Consider the following 24,723-nt stretch of genomic DNA (forward strand, 5'->3'; position numbering starts at 1 on the left):
CTCCATGTCTGTTCATCCAGTTCCTCCTCACCTATCAGCCTGGCAAGCTCACAGAGGCCCCAGGGCACGTGGACAGGCAGCACAGCATTGTGAGTCTCCTGCAGGGCGATGTTGCAGAGGTGGTCGGAGAAGCGGCACAGCCGCTCGGTCACGCCGGCGTTGCACAGGTTGAGCAGCACGTTCAGGCCCAGAGGCTTGAGGGAATTCAGGTGCATGTGCCAGTTGGAGTCATCAAACTGGATGCAGGAGGGGTTCTGCTGGTCTTGGGACAGGCTGAGCATCTCCAGGTGGTAGTCACACACAAAGTCTTCAGCCTCACAAGCCAACGCCTCGCTGTCCCCAACAACCTGGTCCAACAGGCAGGGAAACTGTAGTTTGTTACAATGAATACAGCCTGAACCTAGAATCCTGCAGGGAATTCCCAGTTAAACCCCCCAACAGTGGGGACTCTATGAGTTTGAGTTTGTGTTACAGCTCCACAAAAGCCTACTTGTGTGCCCCTCCAGTAAGTCTTACCTGAGTATGTTCCTCCTCTCCACCCTCTGTGTCCTTGCTAAAGCTCACATTGGATCCAGAGGGATGTTTGCTTCTGCTGCTTGGCTTTCGGTGGGCAGAGGCTTCAGGAGCCTTTGGAGCATCACCAGACCAGTTGTTCCTCTCCTGTTCATTGGCCATGTGCACTGTGTCTGCCAGGGGGCCAGAGAGCAAAGCATCTCTTTCATGGGGCTGTGGGAGACCAACAGAGCAAAGGGTGCTGATTCAGTGATTCAACACAAGGCACTGCTGATTCACCTGCTGCTTCAGGACTCCTGTAGAAAAGGATCCTTGCTCGCTTCTTCATCTTTAAGCAAATAATTATGGCACAAGACTTCCCTACAAGGGCCCTCTATAATATCACATTGTGTCAGTCAAAGTGTGATTACAGCCAACACACCACATTATGGACTAAGGATCACCCACCTCATCTTCCATCTCAGGATGGCAGAAGGACCTTGTGGAGAGCTCGTCAGTCAGGTCTTCGTGGCTGTCATGAGGTGGTTCCACCTTCCCACTGAAGAACAGAACAGTCTCTGGGCTGGGGTTTGGCCAGGAAAGAATCCCCTGCTTGTCTACACAGCAGAGCACCTAGAACATCCCACAACACCCCCAAGAAAGCAAAATCTTAGTGAAAACATCTGTGTTCATGCATAGTTGTAAATATCATGACTTTAATAAACACATGGGAGGACAGATAAGTCTCTCCTTCACCAACTTGCCCTCTGAAGAAACTGCACCTAATAACACTCCAAGAAATCCAAAAATTCTTTGCTCTAACCAGACTGATAGGTTGCTTAACACCGATTTTACTTTAGCATATTACAAAACTAGGCATGAAGACCAAGGGAAAGAAGCAACTATTCAACCTATTTCACCAGCTAGAACCTTACCAGGACCCAAACCAGCTGGTTCTTGCACAGGAATCAAGAGGATAATTTAACCAGAATCAGAGCTGGAAGATACAGACATCCTGTCAGATGTCACAGAGTATCTCAAACTATTGTTTTAGCCTCTAAATGTGCTTGGACATGACAGGACAGTTATAAACTCTTCTACAAAGACAGGTGCCTGAAGGGTTTCTAATTCCAGCACAGTGAACTGCTTGCAGTCTGTGCTCAGGGAACAATGACATGAATGATGCAAATGAAGCATCCTCACAGGGCTCCTCTTTCTGACAACCCAGCAATACTCACAGTGACAGATCCCAGACTGTGGAGCAAGCTGGAAGTGAAGCTCAGAGTTGGGGATTTGCCTTTTAAAACACAGAGGAAGTGGCTCCAGATACAGCGTATCATTTCCTGAGGAGGGAAACAGAGGACATCAGCCAGTTAGAGACTCATTCAGGGGAAGATGAAGGGAGAGAAGGGGAAAAGGGAGTATGACATTACCTGCTTTCACTTTCAACACAGGGATACACTGTAAGATAGACATCAGTCTCTGTGGGAACCTGTTACCTGATACAGTGCTGGTGTTCTCCAGGAAAAAGCATTTCTCCTCCTTTCCACTGATTGCTAACAGTCAGTCTGATTGTTGAACTGAGAATTCATGAAACTACCTCTTGTCCACCCAAAACCACAGAAATGAATTCTGAAGTGAGCTCATTTCGAGTGAATCAGTTGTCACCTCTTGGTGTTTTTATCCTGAAGCAACTCAACCCCTTGGATTGTGGAGTTTGAGGCCTTTGAGCTCCCACCACCATGCTGCAAATCAGGTAAAGGATGGGGTCCCTGTGGTGAGGTGACTTGCTCAAGGTCACTCAGTGAGGCAATGATTACATCAGAAACAAAGCCAAGGTGCCCTGACTGCTCCATTCTTACAAAGGAATTGTCATGGAACAGAAAGAAGGAGATATTTGGCAAAATTAAAATGTCCAGTTTGGCACCCTTCATTTTCTACTAAGATATGTTTCAGAGGGAGTCTGGATGGCAGTAATCAATCCAAGCACCAGAGCTGTGTGATTTCCTCTGGCAATCCTAAAGCTAGCAAAACCAGGATTGAATTACTGTGTTATTTTAATGCTTTTTAGCTGTTATTCTGGAATACTGTGACTGCAGAGCACTTCCCCCAAAGCTCCTCAAATAATTTTCCCTGGATTCTAATGGTTAGTACAGCAGTAAGCTCAAATGCAAAACAATCTGGAGCTATCAACAAGAAAAAAAAATGCTATTATTTAAACCAGTTTCTTCTGAGTAAAAATGTTGCAAAAGAAAGAAAGAGATCTCCTCAACAAGGCAGGTCAGCTAAAATCACCCCCATTTAATATCTGAAAAACATCTCAGCTAAATGATGAACTGACACAGAAAGGCAACAAAATATTCAGCAAAGGAAACACATGTGTGTGCACCCATGTGCACTCCTCTGAGTGACTGGGAGCAAGGAGACATGAATTGATTCTTATCATATCAAGGGATTTTTAATCACTCCTGGAGTCCATCTGCCTCCTTATAGAAAGGGGAATCTGAACACCAGATAGACAGAGAAGTATCTTTCCTCTACCCACCTGTTTAACCTGGATGATGCAATTTATAGTGGCCAGAGTAGTTCCTTCCCTAGAAAAAGGGCTCCTGAATGTTTAATTGCCCCAGCTTCGGAAGCACCAGTAATGTGATTAAGCCTGATAAGAAGCCTATGGAGCAGGATCAGACTTTTTAATAGCCTGAACATCCCATGGTCCCTCTGCAGTTTGGTCTGGGTGCTTCCCTCTGGGTTTTAGTTTTGGCTTCAACAAGGTCTCTCTGGTACAAGCAAAGTACTTCACGTCTTTCAGACACACACCATACAAAGTTTATTTTACTTCTGGAACAGGACTTGAAAGAGGTACTGTCTCCAAGACAGAAAATGTTGATTTCAAACCATTTGCAATATTCAGAAAAGCCCAACTGGACTGAGCATTGAGGTCACCTCAAATTCTAGTCAGCACAGCAGTATTTACATGGGGAGGTAGAAGGCAAAGACATGCAACCTGCATGCACAGCAAATTAAAGCAACAAATGAGCGACAATGGACAACTGACACAAGTAAAAAGGGTCTAGCAACAAGCAGGAGATCAGAGAGGAAGGGAAAGGATATCATGAAGTTCTGCAGTGAAGATGGAGGAAAACAATTCATAATAATAGTACCTGAGAAGATACCATCTCTGTGTAGCTGCTGAGAGTGTCCTCTGAAAACTTAGCAAGCTGCAGCAAGAGAAGAGACCAGTTACTATAATTGTGCTCAGAAATGTGCCATGAGGAACATCCTTCCCACAGGATGTGCCTTCAGGGAGGAGAAAGCAGGAGTCCTGCTCTGTGGGAGTCGCTGTACCAAGGCAGACCGATCACTCATCAAAGCAATTACGTCTTTAATGGACTCTGGTTTTATCTACTTGTGAAGCACAGGCAAAGTGCTTGGTGCTGTACACCACAGAGGAACACACAGTCATTACCTAAATGTCTACAGAGAAAATAATAGCAATTAGGCCCAGAGGAGGATCTTTCTGGGTGGTTATTTTTAGTTAGAAAGAGCCAGGATTGAGTGATCTGATTTTAACTTATATGGGTCAGTTATAGGAAGGGAGCTGGAAGATGGACTGGAAAAGCAGGTGTCTGGAACACAATGGACACAGAGGAATGAGGCAATATGAATGGGATGTGGAGAGGAAATGAAATTACAGCAGGGCACCACCACGGTGCTCTTGGAATTACCCTGAGAAATTCACTAACTCAGAAATTTTGCATCCAGCACAAAGATATTCCACACTAGATGTAATTTTGAAAAAGTTTAAATTTAAGTGTATTCACAACCACAAGTGACCATGGCAATTACATTTATATGTAAATAAAACTATAGCCCAAATAATAAAGCATTTATCTGGCATTTGAAAAAGGATCAGTTTAACAAAGCCATAAAAAGCCAAGAAAAATATGTCAGAAATCATTTAAACTGAGAACTATGAAGGATAATTAGGAAGTGTTTAAGAATATTTTGTTACAGTTTTAAAAAGCAACAATCCCATAGTAAAATAAGAGACCAGTTTTAAGTGAAAATAGAAGAATTAACATAAAAAATAAGGAAAAGTATACCAGTTGGTAATTAAAACCAGACCACTGCTTGTTAAAGACAGTGAAATTGCAAATGACATTGTAGGCAAGGCAGACATGTTAGATAAATATTGCTATTCCTTATTCAGTGATACAATCATACCATATGATAACTATGAAATATTTTCCATTCCAACACCAGCTACAGAAAGTGAATATGTTTAAATTAGCAGGTCTGGACAATGACCGTTACTGCTGATTTTGCAGAAGGCTTGAACTATGGATTAAGTCCCAGTTCAATGGAAGTGGTGCCAATGCCCAAAAAGGGAAGGAGAACCATCCAAGTTACCACAGGACCCCAGACAGACTTTGATTTCAGACAGAATAAAAGAGCAGTTAATATGAAACTCAATTAAAAGAAAAGAAGTGGAATAATAAAATCAGCACCAAACACCACAACTATACGAGCAGCAAATCTCCTCAAACTATTGTGATATCTTTTTTGACAAAATTACAAATTTGTCTGATAAAAGTACTGCTTTTGACATAGACCATTTGTTAATTTGACTTGATTCTAAATGCTTGACTAGTTTTCTAATGAAAATACCAAAGTAATAAGGCTCATGTCAGATATATTAGAAATAGACTATCTCTGAATGGAAGAGAAACAAAAATTATTTGCAATGATGTGTTACTACCTCAAGCAGGGACAAATCTGGGTATTTTTTTAATAACCTGAGAGAAAACTAAAAACAACATATTACTGATAGAGACTGTAAAGGATACAAAGTTTAGGGCGGGGTGCAATGTAAAGAGGACAGACCACTGTCACAGAACAGTATGGATTGCTTGGGCAGTATGCAAAAACATGTATCCCAACAGGCACAAAACTAAGGCTCTGTATTTAGGTGAAAAAAAAATGGAGGTTGGACTTACAGGATGAGGATTCTCAGAAAGCATTAACTGCAGCTGAACAAAGCCTGGCCTTTTAAAGCAGTGGCTGAAAGATCTAATGGGATTCTTTGTTTTACAAACAAGGGAACACAGAGCAGAAAGTCCAAATTATTCTGAAATTTATCAAAAGCACAGCTATTAATGGAATATTTTGTGGGGTTTGAGATTCATAACCCTAGAGTTTTCCTGAAACAGTGGAGAAAGCTAAGAGGAATGCCAAGAGAAAAGATTAGGAGTTTGGAAAATATGCTTATAGTGCCTCAAGGTGCTTGAACTGTTTACTTAACCAGAGATGGTAAAAAGGAATGTGAGTAGTTACAACACACCAGAATTTTGATTGATGTCCTCTTTGCTCTTAAATCTACGAGACAAAAGATGTAAATTTTCCAAGGGCTGGAAATCAGATACGGCAGAAATTCCCACTAACAGAGAATGTCCATTTTTAGCAGTAAAGGTAAATAATTACTGACAAAACCTATCAAAGGTAGTACAAATGTTTTCAAACCAACAGCAAATTCTTTTCTAAAAGGAATATTGCTGCAGTGCAACTGTAGTAATGAAACTTGAGGCAGGGGCTTGTTTAGGGGGCACTGGTTTGTGTCCTTTCAGCCAGTCACAAAGGTCACCTCTGGCCTTGAAAAATTTGGAATCAAACAGCTTGAATGATAGGAAGGGGAAGAAGGTGGAGAAGCAGCCAAGTTACCACCAAGTAGGCCAAGTGATTGGAGAGGAGAAGGGTCTTACCTGCTACATTTTGAACAGAGAAGAGAGAATGAAGGAGGGACATAGGGAGGCCAAGTGACTGCCCTGGTCAGGGGGTGAGCGACCAAGGCATGTCAGAGCAGCTGTTCTGCAGCAGCAAGGATGGAGGAGCATGTCTGAGATGCCACAGAAAGAGCTGGCTGGACAGACAGAGTTGCCTGGACAAGAAAAAGGAGAAGACAGGAAAGGAAAAAAAGGAAAGTGCAAGTATGAGTGACAGGGCAAATGGGAATGTTAAGAATGATGAAGCAAGGAAGCCAAGGAGCTCTGGCTTTTCCCAGATGAATTGAGAAGGGAAAGAGGGAGGTTTCAAAAGTAGAAACCAAATGATGCTGAGAATGGGTAGGAAAGGTAACGTGGTGAAAACACTGAGAAGAGATTATAAAGGTGCAAATGCTACTAAGGATTGTAATGTGCCCTTCCTCCCAGGACACAGGCAGCTTAGTCATGTTCAGCTAGAGAGAAAAGAATAGAAAACATAGACCCAGGGCCACAGAGGCCAAGGAGGGACAAGAAGGAGAGAGAAACTCTGTTCAAGTAACAGAAATCAGCACAGAAGACAAACACAGCTCAGTGCATCTCACCAGGACAAAAGAAGGGTCACGCAACAGCACATCCAGCTCAGGACCACATCCCATCAGACCACCAAACTCCACTCCCCAAACCAGCACAGCCACCAGAAACTGCTCTGACTCCCTGACCTGCTCAAAGGCCATGTCTGCAAACAAAGCCCCAGAGCCTCAGGAAGGACTGTTCAGCCACCAAGGCTTTGCAGAGGATATGATATATCTCATTCCTTCTCAGTGGCTACACATTGCCCAGTTACAGCCACCACAGGGCATTTATCTCCACATTGACCCCTCTGTCAAACTGTATTTATCTGACAGAAAACACATGCCTTGAAGAGAATTATGGAATCACCAGAGCTTCCTATCACCTTGGGATATCTGTAGAGAGGCTAAAAAAATTAAAGCATCTGTTCAAGAAGTGATATTGTACTCCAGGGAGAGGGGACAACAGCTGGAACAACCAAAGATCCAACAATGCTTTACAATTATGTGGACAAATCTGCTGAATTTTCACTTCACAGAGCCTTTTCATCTCCTGCCCTTGTCTCTGTAATGGTTTCATGTGGAGAGAAACCTACCAGTGAGGTGGAGGAGGCCTTGCTCATCTGGGCCAACACTCTGGCTTCTCCAAAGGCTGTAGCAAGAATCCACAGGACAGGAAAGAGTAATGGAAGGATGGGTAAGACACCATTCACCTGAAAAAAATAACCTGTGATCACCAACAAGCACAGAGACAAGAAGTCAGAACCTCTCACATGACATCTTTTCCACCACAGTGAGAGGAGAGGGATAAAAGGCCAGGGCAGGAAGGAAGGGGACTGGAAGCAGTGCAAACAGTGCACACCTTAGGGGGGTTTCATGAAGGAGGCAATGAATCAATCACACCAACTTGTTTTTTCTGCTGAATTTGGTGTAAACACTAATGAGTTTAAATGCAAAGGACACCATATATAGAGATACAGATAAACACATATATGGCAAATGAGAGAGCAAAACATTTAAAGGTAAATCTGTAAGGGAAGTTCTGATGTCCTCCTCCACTGAATGCTCCTGGATCCAGCATGCTTCCACATCCAGGAAGCACAGGATGCTGTCATAGGATGAATTAAGTCCTGACAGAGGGAAGCCATCTCAGCAGTGCTCTGGAGAGGAGGTGTAGTGAAGCTCAGAGCTCTCCTTTACCTGCAGCTGAAGAAGAGTGTACTGCCAGGAAGCAATTCCAGGAGCTTGGAAAATGAAGCGCACGGCATTGGTGATCAGGAATCCAGCCTGCAATTCAGAGATGACACTGTCACCTAAATACTGGCACTTGCAGGGAAGGTGTTTTCAGTGCCTTGTAACATTCTCAGCCCTGGGGAAAGTATGAAAAATATATTTTTGATCTCCTGCTGCAGTTCCTCCCTCCGCTCTCATGGTTACATGGCTCAGCATCTCTTTGCTGCTCAAGGTACACACAGAGTCAGCTGCATGAGTGAGCCTGGCCACAACTTCCTGTTGATGCTGCAATTCTTCAGATTTATTGACAAAACATGGCTATTCTCAAGGACAAAGGCTTGGAATGAGACCTACCAGCACGATAGGGACAGCGTATTTCAGCATCACTGACTGTACAGTGAACCTCTCATTATCCAGGGCTGTCACAGGCCGTGACAGAGCCATTTCCAGGCACCACCTAAAAAATAGAAAACAGCTGGAAATTTCAGCAACCAAGACTCTAACCCTTCACTTTCCCTGGATATAAATCTCCTAGCAGACCTGATTAGAACACTGTGCTCAGCCTATGCTATGAGGGAGGGCTGTCAAAAGAGAAGCCAACAGCTACAATAAGAGTGAGGCACTTGCCAGGGTAAATTTGCAGTATTGCCAAGAAAACTTCTCAGGTCTCCTCACCTGCTTAACAGGAAGGCAGCACCAAGGACACAGACAGCTGGGTAGGCACTTTGCCCCACATTTAACCCACCTGACATTATCAATTATTGGGGTCTTCAACACACGGAAGAGACGATAGAGCTGAGGATTCTGAGGTCCCTTCTTCACTTCTCCCCTCGGGGAGGGCGGGGGTGAGAAGGGTGGAAATAGATCTCCAGGCTCCAGAACTATGTGCTCATCATCCTAGAAGAAAGGTCAGAGAGCCCAAAGGCTTGTGTTCAAGCACATCTGGTTATTTCATGAGAATTGGCATTTGGAGTGAAAGTTACAATTAAAATCACCAAAGGTAAATTTCAAGCTTTAAACTTTTTCCAACCTTCTTCAAGCAGTAAAATCTTTGTACAGATCTTGTGAGTAGCTAATTTACTTCTACACCAGGTATTTTATATTACTTTCTTTTATAACAAATCAGTAGTAAGAAGAAGGTCAAAGCAGACAACCTTTATTTCTGCACATAAAAAGCAGGATAAAGGATGAGGTTTGTATGTCATATTATCCTACTGGGTAGATTCACTCCACTTATATTTAGCAGCACATTACATTTTCCCCTTGACCTGAGAGAGGAGGAAATCTGGTGCTTTTGTATACCATTAGTGTCTCCTGTCCAGTGAGTTTGGGAGTTCATAGAGAAGATGCGGCCAGGCTAACTGCACCGTCCTTGACTGAACTGGAATTTTAAGCTATTTTCAAGGTTAGAAGAAACCAAACACTCCAATAATTTGTACTCTGGGAATTAGAGTATTAGCATGAAAAACCTGGGAAATAAATTGTTACAGGCTAGGGAAATGAGACAAGCAAGTTACCTTAATCCCTCTCAGAGAAGCAAATGATTCCTGGCCTGGCCTCAAAGCCACAACATCTCCTTCCACCAAGAGGCTCACAGGCAGGTTGACAAGATGCCCATCCCTGTAGGCCCAGTGAAGGGACCAGGATGGGGCATAAGGCATGTGAAGATCAGGGTACATGGAGTCTGGCCATTTCACCTCTTTGCCAAGTGTATCTGAAAGCACAAAGTGAGAAAGAATGAAGTGGTGGCAATTCTGGATTTACATCCTGTAGTGGTTTTAAGTCCCCCAAAGCTAAGCTCAGCCCATTCCAGTGGTCTTTTATCATCTCTCTCTTCCTCCTTGATGGCTTTTCCCTTCTCTCTCCATTCAGTATTAACAACTAAACAGTTTTTAAAAACCTGTACAACAGAAAAGCTAAAGGATGTCCTTAAAACTGCCCCACTGAAAGGAACTGCCCCCTCAGGTCCCAAAGCCCCTGTTGAGGAGATGCTCATGCACAGCAATTTATTTCCTTCTGCTCCATGTTGTGGTACAACCCCATGTGTTCTCCCCTCCTCATCTGCTGCAAGGCAGATATTTTTGTAAGGATATGAGGATTTGAATTACTCCAAAGCACAGCCATAACAGACGCCCACCTGCTAACACACAGCTTGGAAGCACATGGCCACATGACAGCTCAAAATAACAATTTTACAGGACAGGCATGAGGAGAACACACTTCCCACAGCCTGTTTCTGTGCAACACCGGGGAAGGTTAGCAAGCTTAATTAGAAATGCATATGATCAGGTTTGGGGAAAGATTCAATGCGAGGAAAACACAAGTGCAAATGGGACAGATGAAGGAGACCTCACCATTTATCTTATCAACGATGGTCTGAAGCCTCCTCTCCACCTCTCTGCACTTCAGCCTCTCTTGACGCCCGATCATGAGGAGATCCAAGAGGAGCAGGAGGAAGAGTGCCAGTGCATTGACTATCTCAGCACCTTGGCTTCACACAGCAAAACAGAAGGAAGCAGAATGCGCATGAGGTTTCAGTAAACAAGCAGAATACACTGCCAGACACCCACAGAGATAAACACTCAACTGCCTGGTTGTTTATTTCCACATCTCACAGATTCATGGCTCAAAAAGAAACGCATGATCACACTTGTTTAGGATAAAGACACCAGAGAGGTCTGAAAGGACCTATCTCAATTAAAAAATACTTTACAAATATGGTGAATGCATGTATAGCACACTAACTTCTCCCATGAGCCACTAATTTCTCCAGTTTCAAAATACTTCCTATGATAATGCCTTAGAAGTCTTAAAGATCTAGGAATGCTGTAGAAAAAAACCCCTCAGTCTCTCCATAGGACACTCTCTGGGTCTATTAAGAGGTAGAATTAAGTTGGCTGAAATTCTGTGAAAGGGATTGATAGGAAATTACCAGTGTGACTACACTGATACCTAGATATCTGGACAGAATGAGGGACAACACTGATGTCAATCACAGACAGTACTAAGATGACCTAAAACCATCACCTTGCTTCAGTTAAGCAGCACAGGAAGCTTTGCTCACCTCCCCTGTGGCTGGCTCCCATAGCAGCACAGCAGCAACAGCACTGCCAGCAGCATCAGAGACGCACCAGGCCAGTGGAAGCAGGAGCAGCGGTTACCATGGTACAGGAAACTGCTCCTCCACACCTCCTACAAAGGGAGAGCAGCACACAGTCAACCCTCATGGAATACAGAGCCAGACGTTTGGAAAAGCAGAGTGAGAAAGGGTGAAGACAGCAACTGGTGCTCCAGGGAGAACAGAACTTTGCAAAACCCCTGAACATGACACAGAGCATCCCAGATCCATTGTGTGAATCCTTCAGCACCAATGGATATTCAGCTGGTGAGTCTGGGTGAACACTTGATGCTTTTCTCGATTGGAAGAATGAAAAGGCTTCTGTGCCAGGCTGTCCTATTGTCACTGACCAACCAAGGAACACTTCCAAGCACTGTGCATAAACACTGGCACTTTGTATTCAACACACAACCCAGGCAAACACAGAGGGGACAAGGGGAGACACTGTTGAGCTTCACAGCTCTTTTATCTCCACCTGAGATGGACCCTCTAAGTTCACTGCCCTTAGTGGCTCTTGAAGTCCTGAGATCCTTCACAGGGCAAGAGGCATCTTCCCACAGAGCTTTGGCATCCAGGAGAGAAGTGCTCACAGAAACTCCCCCTTACATTCCTTGCTTTGTTCCCAAGGACTTTGGCAGTTCCTCACCTGGACACTCCGGGGGACAATGCAGCCAACTTTTGTTTAGCCCTCATCTTTACTTTGAGAAGGGGAGACCAAGTGCCCAACTTGTGCTGTTTGGTGCCTCACCTTCCATGAAGTCCCTTTTTTCCGTTCCTTCTGGTGCCCCTCCAGCAGTGCTGACAATTGGTCTCTCAGGATCGTGAGGGCTTTCTTTGTGGTCAGGCCCAAACTTGAGGTCATCTCATCCTGAGGTGCCAGAAAAATAAACGGGTTAGTGCTTCCCTATTTTCCTTTTGGGCTTTTTCCTGGTGGCTGACAGAGCATGTGACTGTGAATGCCCTGCACTCATCATCACCAGCCTGATTCTCCATTTTCCTGAAATCATCTTCCCTCCTGTGAACTTTAGACTGCTGGCTGGAATTAGAGCACTTAGATAGTATCAAGTAAACAAACCGGTCCTGACTGTGCTGATAAATACTTTATCACAGCACAACACCAAGTCATTTCTGTGAAACAAGATCTAATCAGTAGAGGTTGAGGACAATACAAACAGAGGTTATGCAGGCTTGAACTGGTATCAGCTTGTAGAGACGACAGAACACAGTTATGGTAGAATTTTAATGATACAGGATGAATTTTGCTAACAATAGTGAAAACTACGAGTAGAATATCCACAATTCAAAACAAGAGTGGTGCAATTTCCACAACTGCTTGCTACCAATTTTTGTTTGTGAATCCTGCCTCTGTGGCTACTTTGATGCATAAGCTCCCAGATCTAAATGCTAGGCCATAGATCAGTTCAGGACCAGACAAGACCCTGCCATCCATGACCTCCTTTTACAAGAGCAACACTGGAGTTTTAAGTGCTGAAGTGCAAGAGAGACATTTGGACTTGCAGGAAGCAGAGTTCACATCACTGCTCCCTCAGTGCCCATCAAAGAGCAGCAGTCCCAAAGGACACATCCCAGGAGTGTGCCGTATGGAAAACATTGCCATAAGATGCTGGTAACAATAAAGTCAGGTAAACACTTGCATTTCTGGGCCAGAAGCATGAGCAGTCTCCTTTCTTTCAAATCACAGATTGCAGTGAGGTACTGTGGGCACCAGATCACTGACAGCAAATCAACAGGGAAGAACAGGCAGGTGTCCATGAGAGGGCTACAGGGAGAAACTGCTAAATAAAAGTTCTCATGGGCATTTCATGTTTTAATACAAACACATTGAGCATGTATAGCACATAGGATATCCTGCATATAGAAATGTTCACCTGTGTCCTACTGTGCCCAGAGTACAGAACTACTGAACACAAACAGGCAGGAAGTTTGTCCCTCCTGTCCCCAGCAGTGTGACACAGCCCAGAGCTCAGGCAGGAGCTGCAGCTCTTCCTGCTCTCAGAGCCCTTCCCAGCCCTGCCAAACCCACCATGGTCTCAGACTGCAGCAGCTCTGCTCTTCAGGGGCTGCTTGCATACACCCAGCTCTGCAAGTGCAGCTTGGCTCTGATCTGTCCTTCCTGTTCCTTAACTGCATGGTTTCATGATGAACATTTACTGGAAACTAATCTCGGACTTCAGACTCATTTGCATTGATGGTCCAATCCAAAACTGTAACACTATTGAGGAACAGAACATAAATTCTCTTTCAAATACCATCTACCACACACACACACTCTCCCCACCTATCAGAGAGAACCTGAAACAGCAAATTCTGTCCAGGCAGAGTCCAGCAATGCTGCTTCAGCTGCACTTTTACAGAACTAAAAATAATCCTGCTGCAGTTTTCATTCTATGTGTCAGTTTTAGGAATAGAGGAAGCAGTTCTTGTGTTGTTCTTGGAAGAAGCCCAGGTAACATCAGCACAGAACTAAACATAGGAGTGTCTCAAAGACTCCCAGAGGAGAAGATGGCAGTGGAGCTGGCACCAGCCATGCTGCTGCACCACAGAGTGCTGCAAACAGGAGTGTCTGAGAACAACACCAAGCAAGGCTCAATCAGGCTTCTCTCTCTTGTCTGACTGCTGCCTGTCCGGGCCAGAGCAAGGCACCCACAGATGTATAAATCCTCTCCAGCATGGAGAAAGCAGATAGATAAATAAAGCACACTGAATGAAAGGCAGCAAAAATAATAGGGACTTGAACTGAAAAGCAAAGTCTGCTTAGACACCAAACTGGTTCCAATGCACTCATCAAGAGCTACAGAAGAAATGAGAGGAAAGCTGCACTTAATGCCAACATCTACTACAGTCACACAGTGCCTGGAAAGAGAAACTGCCCCTGCACAGCAGGCAGTGAGCACAAAAAGGCAGCAAATCTAGAGGCAATCAAAAAAGGTTCCTGAAACACTTGCACACCTGCTCCAGACTTTACACAGGAGTTACTGGTTTGGCACAGTGTCAGTCAAGATAAGGGCAGCCACAAAGGAACGTGGCTGTAGTAGGTGACAAAGGACAAGTGCAGTGTGGCAGGGCTGGGGAAGAGGAAGGGCAGGAAGGGCAGGAATTGTTCAACACCCATCCTGACACTCAGAACATGGAGTATTCTGCAAAGGAGGCAGAGCCAGCCTGGTAAACCAACACTGTAATACTGTGAGTGAGGGGAGCTGGGGGCACTGGGGAAACCTGCTGTGGGTGAGCATCAAGGGAAAGAGCCTGGGACCCAAATGAAAGGGACAGGCAAGAAGAGCCACCATGAGCTCCTGGCAAGGGGCAGCTCCAGGTTTTCGCAACAAAAGCTGCCCTGCTAAGTCATCAACTGCTAATGAGGCATTTTTCAAATGCCCTTAAGTAAACCTTTGGCAAACCCGGGCCTCTGAAGCTGTCCCAGAGGGATCTTTCCAGCCTTTCATCAGCTGCAAGTGCTCTTCCTGCCACAAACCAGGAAGTGAGCACCCCAGGGTGAAGAAGCTGTTCATAGGAGGTGTCACTTCATTAATAAAAAACCTCAACATTCACATCTTTGCTTTGGAAAGTTACACTCAAAGAGAAAGCTGCTAATTTTCCGGTCCAAACAGAAACAGCAAGACACCTTCCTACCCAGCTGCCTTAGCAGAGAGCTTCCTCTGAAGAATAACAAAGAAAGAGCAGCAGTAAATTCCAGGTTACAGTGAAAGCAAACCCTTGATGGGTATCAGGAGGCATTTTAAAAGGCTGTACTTTCCTTTTGCCTGTGCCTAAAGGCAAAAAGTCCTAAGGACAAAATGAGCCGTTGCTTCCTCCTTAGCCCTGGAGAGCACAGGAGCCTCTAAGTGCACTTAGGGCTCCTCTGGAGCTGACCCCTCCCTGGCCATCCCAACCTCAGTGTGAGAGGCAGGGCTGGAGCCAGGTAAAAGGGGATGATTGCATTCTTCTGCTTTGGGATCATATTGGGGTTCCCAAGAGTTGTGATCTATGGGGTGGCTGTTAGGGGAAAAACAGTGCAGGACTCTTCCTTTGTGCATGTGATTTTATTCTCTAGAGGCAATGAATGTGCTGAGGTGTGGACTGGATGGGAACATGAAAAGATGTGTGAATTTCTCCACTTGTAGTAAATATTCTACGTATTGAATTACTGCTTAGCTGAAAACATTAGGAAAAGGGAATCTGAGATAGATCTTGCAAATGCCCAGGGTTAGGAGCTGGTTTGGCTCTTCAGGAAGGAAACAAGAAGCAGCTCAGAGGCAGGAGATGAGGAGTCACAGCACCTTTAGACTTCTCTTTGCCTTGTCCTTATGGTTGACCCCCCACAGTTTAACAGGGGTAAATAAGTTGTGAAAACCCAGGAGCTTTTTAAATCCATAGCCTTGCCTGGCTCATGGCAAATAGGTTCTCTTTGCCTTCCTCAGGGGTTGCAGGAGCATTTTCAGGCTGATAGGTAGGAAAAGTGTGGTTATTTTCTGATTTTTCCTCCCACAACGTGAAGTTGTTCCCGAGCAACACCACCTACCCATGTCTGCTTCCTGCAGCCCACCTTCATCCTCACACAAATTCACCACTGAGCTCTCTTCCTAAAATTCCAATCTTGTTCTTTTACACATAGAATCGTTTAAAATTACCTTAAAAGTTTATCAGCCATCTCACACTCTCTGCTACCTGATGAAAGACAGAGGTCTTGCTGCTTCCTTCCAGAGGAACAAAGAAGTAGATCCCAGAATGTGTACAGAGAAATGGACACAAAATACTAATATATTTAAGTCCTCTTATATTTTCTCACAGCCATTACACATCCATAGTAGCATATTTATTTGTTTTACCAGTAAATGTTGATATAATGTGTGCCAAATATTTTTTTTAATAATACAGGAACACAAATATATTCCTTACTTTCCAAAGCAAATTGGGTTGAATCATCCTCCATCCTCTGTGGATTCAGTCCCTTGCAGAATAAAGGATTCTTACCAAGACTGCTGTACTTGAGTGTAACTGCTTTTACAAAGACTGTTTAGGCAAATAAGTGAACAGAATACAAAATATTTGCTACAAGTTTCAATTCTCATAGACTGCAGATCCACCCCTCTGATTCAGAGTGGTGCAAACCCCTGCAAGGCAGTTGTCAGACTGTTCCCCTCTTTCCAGGCTGCACTCCTTTTATAACACCTCTGCTCAACTGCTTTTCAGATCTGAACAGTTGGAGGTGGGAAACTGGGCAGCAGAATGTTCTTCCCTTTCCTGGGAGCTATTTTGCATTCCTCAGCAGAAAAAAAAGGCAGTTTTTAATTTACCAATGACACTTTGCAAGTGATTAATCTACTTCAGGGATTACACCACCTGAAATTGTAAGCATTATTCACAGGTTCAAAAACACACAATAAGGAGTAACTCCACCAAATATATTTGCATTTATTACTGTAAGTCAGATTCTTGTTTAGGGTAAGTCACAATATGGCACAAAGTATGGTTTTGGGTCTCATCAGAGCAGATGACAGACATCAAATACATGACAATATACAATTTCTTGGGGTAGCATTTCATACAGCAGCCTAGTGTTAGAGGGGGATTTACTCTTGTTCTAAAGCAAATCACCCATCAGGATGCTACAGCTCCTGTACACCTGCAGCTGCTGACTTAGTGCTCAGACTGTCTGAAATGGCTCATCCCTGCTACAGAGTGACACAGATGGAACCAGCAGGGCCAACCCATCAGTCAGTCTGGGCAGAAACTTCCCTTTATTACCCCATGCTTGGTCCCAGCCTTGCTTTCTGTCTTTCTTGGTGCTCTCCTGGCTACTCTTTCTAAGAGATCAGACTCCTGGAGTCCAGGCAAGAATGTTTCTCTAATGGCCAAGGCTACATCAATCATCCCCCTGACACATTCCTATTCCATGGGATGAATTTTTGATTAAGACTCTGGACTTTTAGGACAGCTGGATTCTCTAATTTCTTCTGCCACTGGTTTCTGCAAGACAGTGGGAAAATCAGATACTCCTCTGTGCCTCAGTTTCTCATTCTCTGATGGAGGTTACTGACTCCCCACCAACTGTTGTAATTGTGAAGATTAACATTCACCAGCCCACCTGAATGCTACTGAAAGCTCAGGAAAAAGAAATGTATGTTGATATCTGCACAATTCAGGCAGCTCCACCAAGCAGACCATGCTCTGTGGGAACCACTGCCTTTAAACCTGGACATGCTGGGAAAAGCACCAGAAGGCATGAGGAACACAGCTATTAAACTTGGTTTGAATGCACCTGACGTGAGCTTGGCAGCCTCAGCTTAGCTGTTGGTGGTCTCAAATCAAGTGAAACAAGCAGAGTCTTCAGCACAGCAGTGCCCAAGTTAATGGAGAGAGCAGTAGGCAGCAACTGTCTCCTCCCCACCCCATGCAGCCCAGGATGAAAGGCAGCCCAGACCTCCTGCTGCCCCTGGACAAAGGAACCTCCCCAGTTGGGTAACTGGGCGCCTGCAGGGGCTCCAGTGTGGATGCTTTGAGGTTCACTAACAGGGCCTGCAGATTCCCCCTGCAAAAAGACAGAGCTGCAGGAGCACAGAGCTCTGAGATGTGGCCAAAGCAGCGCTCGCCAGCCTGAATCACTGATGCACTTTGCTGTGCACAGGGTCCATTTTAATCCATGCAACAGCATGGATTAAATGCATAATCCACATTTTATGCTCTCCATAAAGCACAGAGTAAAGATGCCAACAGGCACAACCAACCTTTCTACACAGGTAATGCAATGCCCAGCACTTTGCTTCTCCCCAGCAGCAGAGAAAGAGGCAGATGCTCCCCAGGAAACAGCCCAGTTCGGAATTGTACATTCCTCTGTCTGTCCCTTCATTCCTGTTTGGAGCAACCAATCCCCAACCACAGTTACCTGTCCCACCAGGTTGCTGGCAGGAAGGGGCAGGGTTTATGCAGCACTTTGAAACACTACACAATTATTAAGCTTTAATTACTGTAATTTAGCCAGTTGCATTACTCCTCCAAGTTCAGAGAGCAGTTAGGAGTCTGTATTTATCCTGGCTTCAACACACAGTAGTGCTTTATGCCAATGCAGAGCTCCCTCCAAGGAATGCTAATGCCCCCCCACCAGAGGCCAGCAATGCTCAGAAATCCACAGAACTTCAGTACATCTTTCATCCCCTTGATAGTTTCCTTCCCATCCCCATTCTTCAGCTGAAGACTTTGGGGACCAAAGTGATGATCCAGCCTGGCAGGTACACTGCCAGACAGATCCCACAGGGATGAGGAGGTTCAACAGTTACAGATCAAAGCCTATAGAAGCAACAGACAAATTTAAGCCATGAAGCAGAGGGGCAGCAGAGCAGGAGTCAGCAGCTAAAATCCTGTGTGGATCTTCCTATTGGTCCTGGGGCTAAAACTGCAGTTTAAAACAGTTTCTTTTCCCCGTCACTGCCAAAAACAAGCTATTCCCTAGCTAAAATCATCACTCTCTGTTTCATGTCCTGCCATAACCTCCTTCCCCCAAAACCTCAAAGCTCTTCATGCCCCATCACATCAGGCAGGATGCAGACTGGGGAGGGAGACAGGGAAAGCCATTTTGAAATTAAATGTTAAGGGAGAGGAACTTACTTTGCGACATTTGCCTTGGTGGGGGATCCAGAGATCAGCCTGTTTGAAGAGCATCTGGGCTAAATTCCTGCACCACTTCCCCAGCAACTTGCACTGCTGCTGCTCTCCAAAAATGAGAGAGCAAAGAGGGAGAGGGAGCAAGATTGTGCAGAGCCCAACGCCGCAGAGAATGAGACAGAAGCAGCAGAGTGAAGCACCAGTCTGCTGATTAATTCAGCCTGCTTCCAGTCACGCTGCAGATCCAAAGGAGGCGGCGGATGGGGGTGGGGGAGCAAGGAGGATGAGGGATGGAAGTAGGGGGAGAAAAAAGCAGAGAGGGAAGAAAGTTTGCCCAGGATAGCACCAGATGTCTGTGAGAATGGTTCATTCATCAGATGAAGCCGACACAGCGAGGATCCCTGGGCTCACTGCCTGCTGAGCTGCATATGCATGCACAGGAAGGAATGATGCTGACAGACAGGGGTCTGTGCAAAAGCAGATGGCAAATTAGGTAGGACAAAGTGCTATAAAATATACTACAGGAAGGAACACCTGAGTAGGCAAGGAAAAAGACTAAACTCAGACCAAGAGACCCTGGAATCCTAACTGTCCCACAGATAACTCCACAGCTTTGGATTCAAGCTCAATTCAAAAATACAAGTATTTGCTATTTAAACAAGTTGAGATGGTTACAGGTCCTGTCTGAAATGTTCTCTTGTTGATAAAGAATGCTGCAAAAACCACTCTCAGAATCCCATATTCATCCTCAGACACACAATCTGAACTAATAGGGTACATAAATTCACCCTATGGGACTCCACATTTACCTGGGCATGGCACACAGGAGGCAAAGGATAAGTGTAGACAGGGAAGGGCTGGGTGGAAAAACAACAAGGGGATAGAAAGATGAAGAAGGAATGAGCCCTCTCTCTCATTCTCATCTTTTGCAGGAATGTTTCATTCCCACTGTTGGAGGGATGCACCTTTATAAGTGAGTTTTTATTTAGCTCCTACTTCAGTGCTGTCCTAATTCTGTCTGGGGCTTCCTAGTTCTGCAGAGCAATCACTAAAACAATTGCTTTCATTCCACACAGAAAGGGGTAAAGAACTGGCCCAGTCAAGCACCACCTCAAGGTGGTAGCTTGCCAAGGATTACACTGGCTGGTACCAAACAGGACAGGCACTGCCAAGGCTTCCAGTCTCAGCACACTGTGCAGCTCTGAAGACCACGTACAAGTGTCTGGACTCACCTACCCTGCCTGAACAAGCCCTTCAATTCCTTTCCTTTCCTTTTCTGAGGTTCAAATGCCTCATTAGGCACAGCCCATATTCTGTGTTTTAAGCCAGAAGGGCAGAGATTAAATGGCCTTAATATTCACAATAAAACCAACACAAGGTCTGGTTATCACTGGTGTGCTGGCACTGAGTTACACACGGGTGTGTAATCTCACTAAGCTCCCAGAGCCAAAGCTGAAGGGAAGCAGACACTTTGTAATTATTTAATGTAACTTCAGGAGAAAGCAGAAGAGAGAGAGGCAAAACATCCTTTATCCTTCTGTAGGGCATTTTGTTTCCTAGACAACAATTTTATACTTAAAAAAACAAGAAAATGTCCTAATGGAACAATTTTTCTTTCCTGCCTGCTAAGGAACTACTCATCTACTCCTTTCAACACAAAAAGGAGAGAAAAAAGAAAAATATCAACAAGGAGACTGGGTAAGAGTGGATAAACCCTCACACAATAAATATGCTTGTAAGACCCCTTCTTTATTATAGTGCTTGCTGATCTGTTTCCCATGGCTTTGTACCTTTTGAAGACTTGAATGAAAGTGAATAAAACAACCTGCTTGTGCAATACCAGGAACAATCCTTGTGCTTCATGCAGTTAGAGGTCCCAACCTCAAAACTCCAGCTTTGGTCATGGACACAAATGGCATTGGATAAAATTGCTGCTGCTTCTTGTTTATCCCACTGCTAAGAGACCTTGCTCTAAAGTGTTTAAGTAGGGCAGTAATTTGTACTATCTAGCTTCCTTCTGATTTCAACTGGTATCAGAAAGTGCATTTGGATATGCACTTGTGCATCAAATAAGATAATGAAAGAGCAGAAGACAAAAACTTGGGATCTGAAGATAAAACTGGGACTTGGAATAGAAGGCTGAGTATAAAGGCAGGGACTGACCTATGCAAAATCTGCAGCATAAATGAGAGACACTTGTGGACAAAGGATCAGTTTGTGAAAAAGCCCTTGGATGAAGAGCTGAGCTTTTTCGAGAACAGCAGGGAATAAACACAGAGACATAGTCACTGGCAGGATGAGAAATAGCAAAGGACTTGGGCTACTTTTCAGGCCAAAGGTAGGGCTGTAGCTGTTGTTAGGCAACCTGGAACAAGGACCAACAGTGCTGGAGCTGGAGCAATGGGGAGCACAGCCCAGGCTCTCTGAACACGTTTCCAGGCTCTGGCCAGGAGGCACAGTGCTGTATCCAGGCTGCAGCAATTACACTGGGACAATACAGCTCAGTTGTTATGGGTAACTGTGCAATGAATGATGTCAATAATTTTTATTAGTTGTGTAGCTGCAAATCCAGCCTCTGGCTAATGCAACCCAAACTCAGGAGCCTCCCACTGTCCTGCAGCAATCAGTGCTGCTCTCTCAGTATGTGCTGAGTGGTCTTGGAGCAGAGATTCTGGCACCTTTCACAAGGATTAAATTCACTTCAGAAATACACAGAAAATTAAAAAGTCAGAGGAGGAGGAGAAAGAACAAGAATATCAGCACATTTAATTTAAGAATACCCTCTGCCTTTCTCTGCGGTGTCTGGCTTCTGGCAAAAACTGGAAGGCAGCCTGCATTACACCTGACAAACTCTGATCCTCAGCCATTCCTGACAAGGGAGCTTATCAGCCAACTGGAGCCAGAGGACTCAGTCTCTCATCTGAGTGACAGCTGAGTGTGCTGCAGCAGTGCTCTGAGCACATCTCCTGCTCCAGGAGTGCTCACTCTCCATCACGCACACATATCTTGCAGAGATTGCTTTCAGCCAGATTTGGGACTGATGTTTTCACATGGCTTCATTTTATTTTCATCATTTTAAAATAAACCTAGCACATCAAACTTACTGCTGAGGTTACAAAGAGCTGAGGTTACAAAGCAGGTTAATTTGTTCCCTTATCATTGTGCATGTGTCCAAGTTCTTCACTTTGGGAAGGAAGAGAGATTCCACCTTAGATGGGGTGGAACGAGGATATGCAGAATTAAAAAAAACAAAAGAGCAAACTCCTTAGCACCAACTAATAATTATAGAATGGTTTGGATTGAAAGGAACCTTAAAAATCATCTAGTGACAGGCCTCCTGCTTAGGGTTGCTAACAAGTATAAAATCATGGTCTTTCCTCAGAATCCAAACAAAATAAGTTGTAAAATGCAGCTTTATGTATCTGTGGGGTTTTTTTTAATTCCTATTTAAAAGACTGTGGTGACCTCTTGCCTTCAGTTTTAATACCTATTCAGAAAGGAGGGAGAAAAAGTTTCAAGCAGTCAGGAGAGGAGGCTAGGACTTGAGAACACCATTATTCCCCCTGTAACCTCCTTGTCAGGACATTTTCCTAATAGGCCTTTTAAAGGTTGCTGCCTGTCCAGCAATTTGATATGATCTTCCTGCACTGTAGAGTGGAGAATGTCATATGAGAAAGGTGAGCCAAATATAGTGACCTACAGTGAAAGTGTCCCCACTATGCCCTGCTCTCTTTGGTGCCCTCAGATCCTACACAGAACACACCCCTCCACACCGTGGTAATTGCATCATTTCTTAAAATGATCAATACCAGATTAGCCCATGATGTCGAACAAGATAACAAGTAGATAATTGTCCTCATTGGAATGTTAACTCCATGGTAATAAAGCAATTTGATATAAAACAACAGAAGTGAAACACATCCTCTGAGCACTCCAGAACCAAGAGGCTGGGGCAGGAGTGAGCCCAGGCCTTCCTTGTCCGGCACAGCTCAGAGCAGAAACCCAGCAAAGAAGCAGTTGAGTAGGCAAGTGCCACAGCTGATGTGAAAAACTGCCCTTAAAAGTCACACTGCTGTAGTATCTTTTGGTCTAGTGAGTCCCTAACAGGTATTTGCACTAATGAACAAAACAATTTCTCACTGCTGCAAACAAAACAGCAAGGAAGTGATGCATGGAGAAAACAGAGACAGCCAACAGACAAAAGCTCATGGTATGGTGGGGAAAGGGACACCAGAGAGAAAAGCCAAGACTGTTCTCACCAGAGCTGGCTGAGACCCCAAGTTACCATCAGCAAAACTGGACTCAGATGATTTCATTGCCCTGGTTTAAAATCTTTCAGTGAATTCAGCCTTTCAAGTAATGCTGAGTTGAGAGTCAGCCGGGAATGGAGCCCCAGCTTAGAGCTCAAAAGAGACGCTGCAGGTGTGACAGAGGACACCCCACCTGTGCTGTTCCACTGGGGTGCCTCAGTCCCACCCTACAAAGGATTTCCCTGCTGACACAGGGATGTGACAATGACAGAACTCTCAACTTCCATACAAACCATGGATCACACCTCTATATAATAATGCCACCATGTGAATCTTGACCCAAAATAATAAAGACATTTAAAAGGACTCAACACTCAAGTTGGGTGTGACTGTTATCATCAAACCTACCTGACACTTCTCCTTGAGGTCCATGGCTGTGCAGTTCTGTAAGCATGTCCAGCAAAAGGGGACTGCTCCTCAGGGGAGAATGTCTCCTAGGTAGAGAAGAGCTTGGCTACATTTACCACATCACCATCTGCAGAAACAGAAGGGGAAGCAATCAAGTCTCCCACATCGCTTCCTTTAGGATAAGAAAGTGATGAAATTCACAAAATTCAAATTACAGGATTGGTCCTTAAAAGAAGGAGAACTAGGGAGGTGAAAGTCTTTCTAATGTGCATCAACTCACCCCATAACTCAGAAGTTAAGTTAGCTTAACTCTCCCCAAAATCTAACATCCATAGATGAATTAAGTTCCCTGCAGTGCAGAGTAAGAGTATGACTGTAGTCCTGACAGGCTTTTGGGCAACCCTCCAAAAAAAGGCTGACAAAGCTTGGATTCCACCAGGTGTTGGAGCAAGCTGTCATCCATGGCTATTTGTCTTGTTACTCTTATCTACCAGGAGCTTTGTCCAGCTAATCTCTAATGGAGCCAGCAATAATGATTCTTCCATTTGCTGAACATCACATCCAAGCTTTGACAAGGCTGTGCTGCTGGGCTGAGCATGGATCTGATCACCAGTAAGTAGGCCAAAACTCCTAAAAACATTGCCAGATGACCACAGATCTAGACCTCTTCTCTTTTCAGCAAAAGTGTGACTCTAACAGAATGGAGGTAGGAAGCAGCTCTGGAATTCACCTCCTTCTTCTAGCTCACCCTCCTCTACTTCCCATGGCACAAATTTGTTCTCCTTCCACAAAATGTCTTTTCTGGTGTACCTTGCTCCAGAGAACTCTCTTAAATATAAACACAACATGATACTATAAGATTATGCTATGATTGTCTTGGGAAAGTCTTTCTGTTGTTTAATAATTCTGGGTTCTATTTTTTAATCTCACACAGAAGCTCAGGGCTTGGACATATATTTCTCCTAAATCCAAATAAATAAGGAAGCAGCTAGATATGCAAATCAACCCAAACCACCCACACACCTCCTAGATATAACAGGACTGGCCTTTGCCAGCTGAGATTTACTACTCTGGTTTATACAACACTACCTTCTTCAGAGAAGGATTCTAGAGATCCCATCCTTGTGGCAGTCACCCAGCTCTGACAATGCTGCATAACCTCAAGGAAAAAAAGGCATCCAAAAGCTTACTCAGAAAGCCACTCTGCAGTTAGATATCAGTATTTCCTCTCCTGCAATCCTGCACCTGCATTCTGAGGGAGAAGGAGCAAG

The 24,723-nt window shown here is 44.6% G+C and overlaps 1 protein-coding gene across 3 annotated transcripts in view; it reads right to left on the bottom strand.

The window, feature by feature from the left end:
- TMEM94 (transmembrane protein 94) overlaps positions 1-24,723 on the bottom strand; it is a 51,236-nt gene that overhangs the window by 19,483 nt on the left and 7,030 nt on the right. The window contains exons 2-15 of one of the 3 annotated variants that reach the window (XM_036394861.2): positions 23,453-23,579; positions 11,923-12,042; positions 11,121-11,248; positions 10,411-10,547; positions 9,574-9,770; positions 8,802-8,953; positions 8,411-8,513; positions 8,024-8,110; positions 7,420-7,536; positions 3,657-3,713; positions 1,731-1,835; positions 961-1,125; positions 517-726; positions 32-347 (exon numbers count right to left, since the gene is read on the bottom strand). In XM_036394861.2, the coding sequence (XP_036250754.1) occupies positions 32-347; positions 517-726; positions 961-1,125; positions 1,731-1,835; positions 3,657-3,713; positions 7,420-7,536; positions 8,024-8,110; positions 8,411-8,513; positions 8,802-8,953; positions 9,574-9,770; positions 10,411-10,547; positions 11,121-11,248; positions 11,923-12,042; positions 23,453-23,476 (1,918 nt within the window). In that variant the 5' untranslated portion in view covers positions 23,477-23,579. Of the gene's footprint in view, positions 1-31; positions 348-516; positions 727-960; positions 1,126-1,730; positions 1,836-3,656; positions 3,714-7,419; positions 7,537-8,023; positions 8,111-8,410; positions 8,514-8,801; positions 8,954-9,573; positions 9,771-10,410; positions 10,548-11,120; positions 11,249-11,922; positions 12,043-18,797; positions 18,955-23,452; positions 23,580-24,723 lie in introns of those variants that run through there. The other 2 variants (XM_036394860.2, XM_036394862.2) reach the window with 2 other exon arrangements.

Source organism: Molothrus ater, chromosome 19 (assembly GCF_012460135.2).
Source record: "Molothrus ater isolate BHLD 08-10-18 breed brown headed cowbird chromosome 19, BPBGC_Mater_1.1, whole genome shotgun sequence".
Classification (NCBI taxonomy): Eukaryota; Metazoa; Chordata; class Aves; order Passeriformes; family Icteridae; genus Molothrus; species Molothrus ater.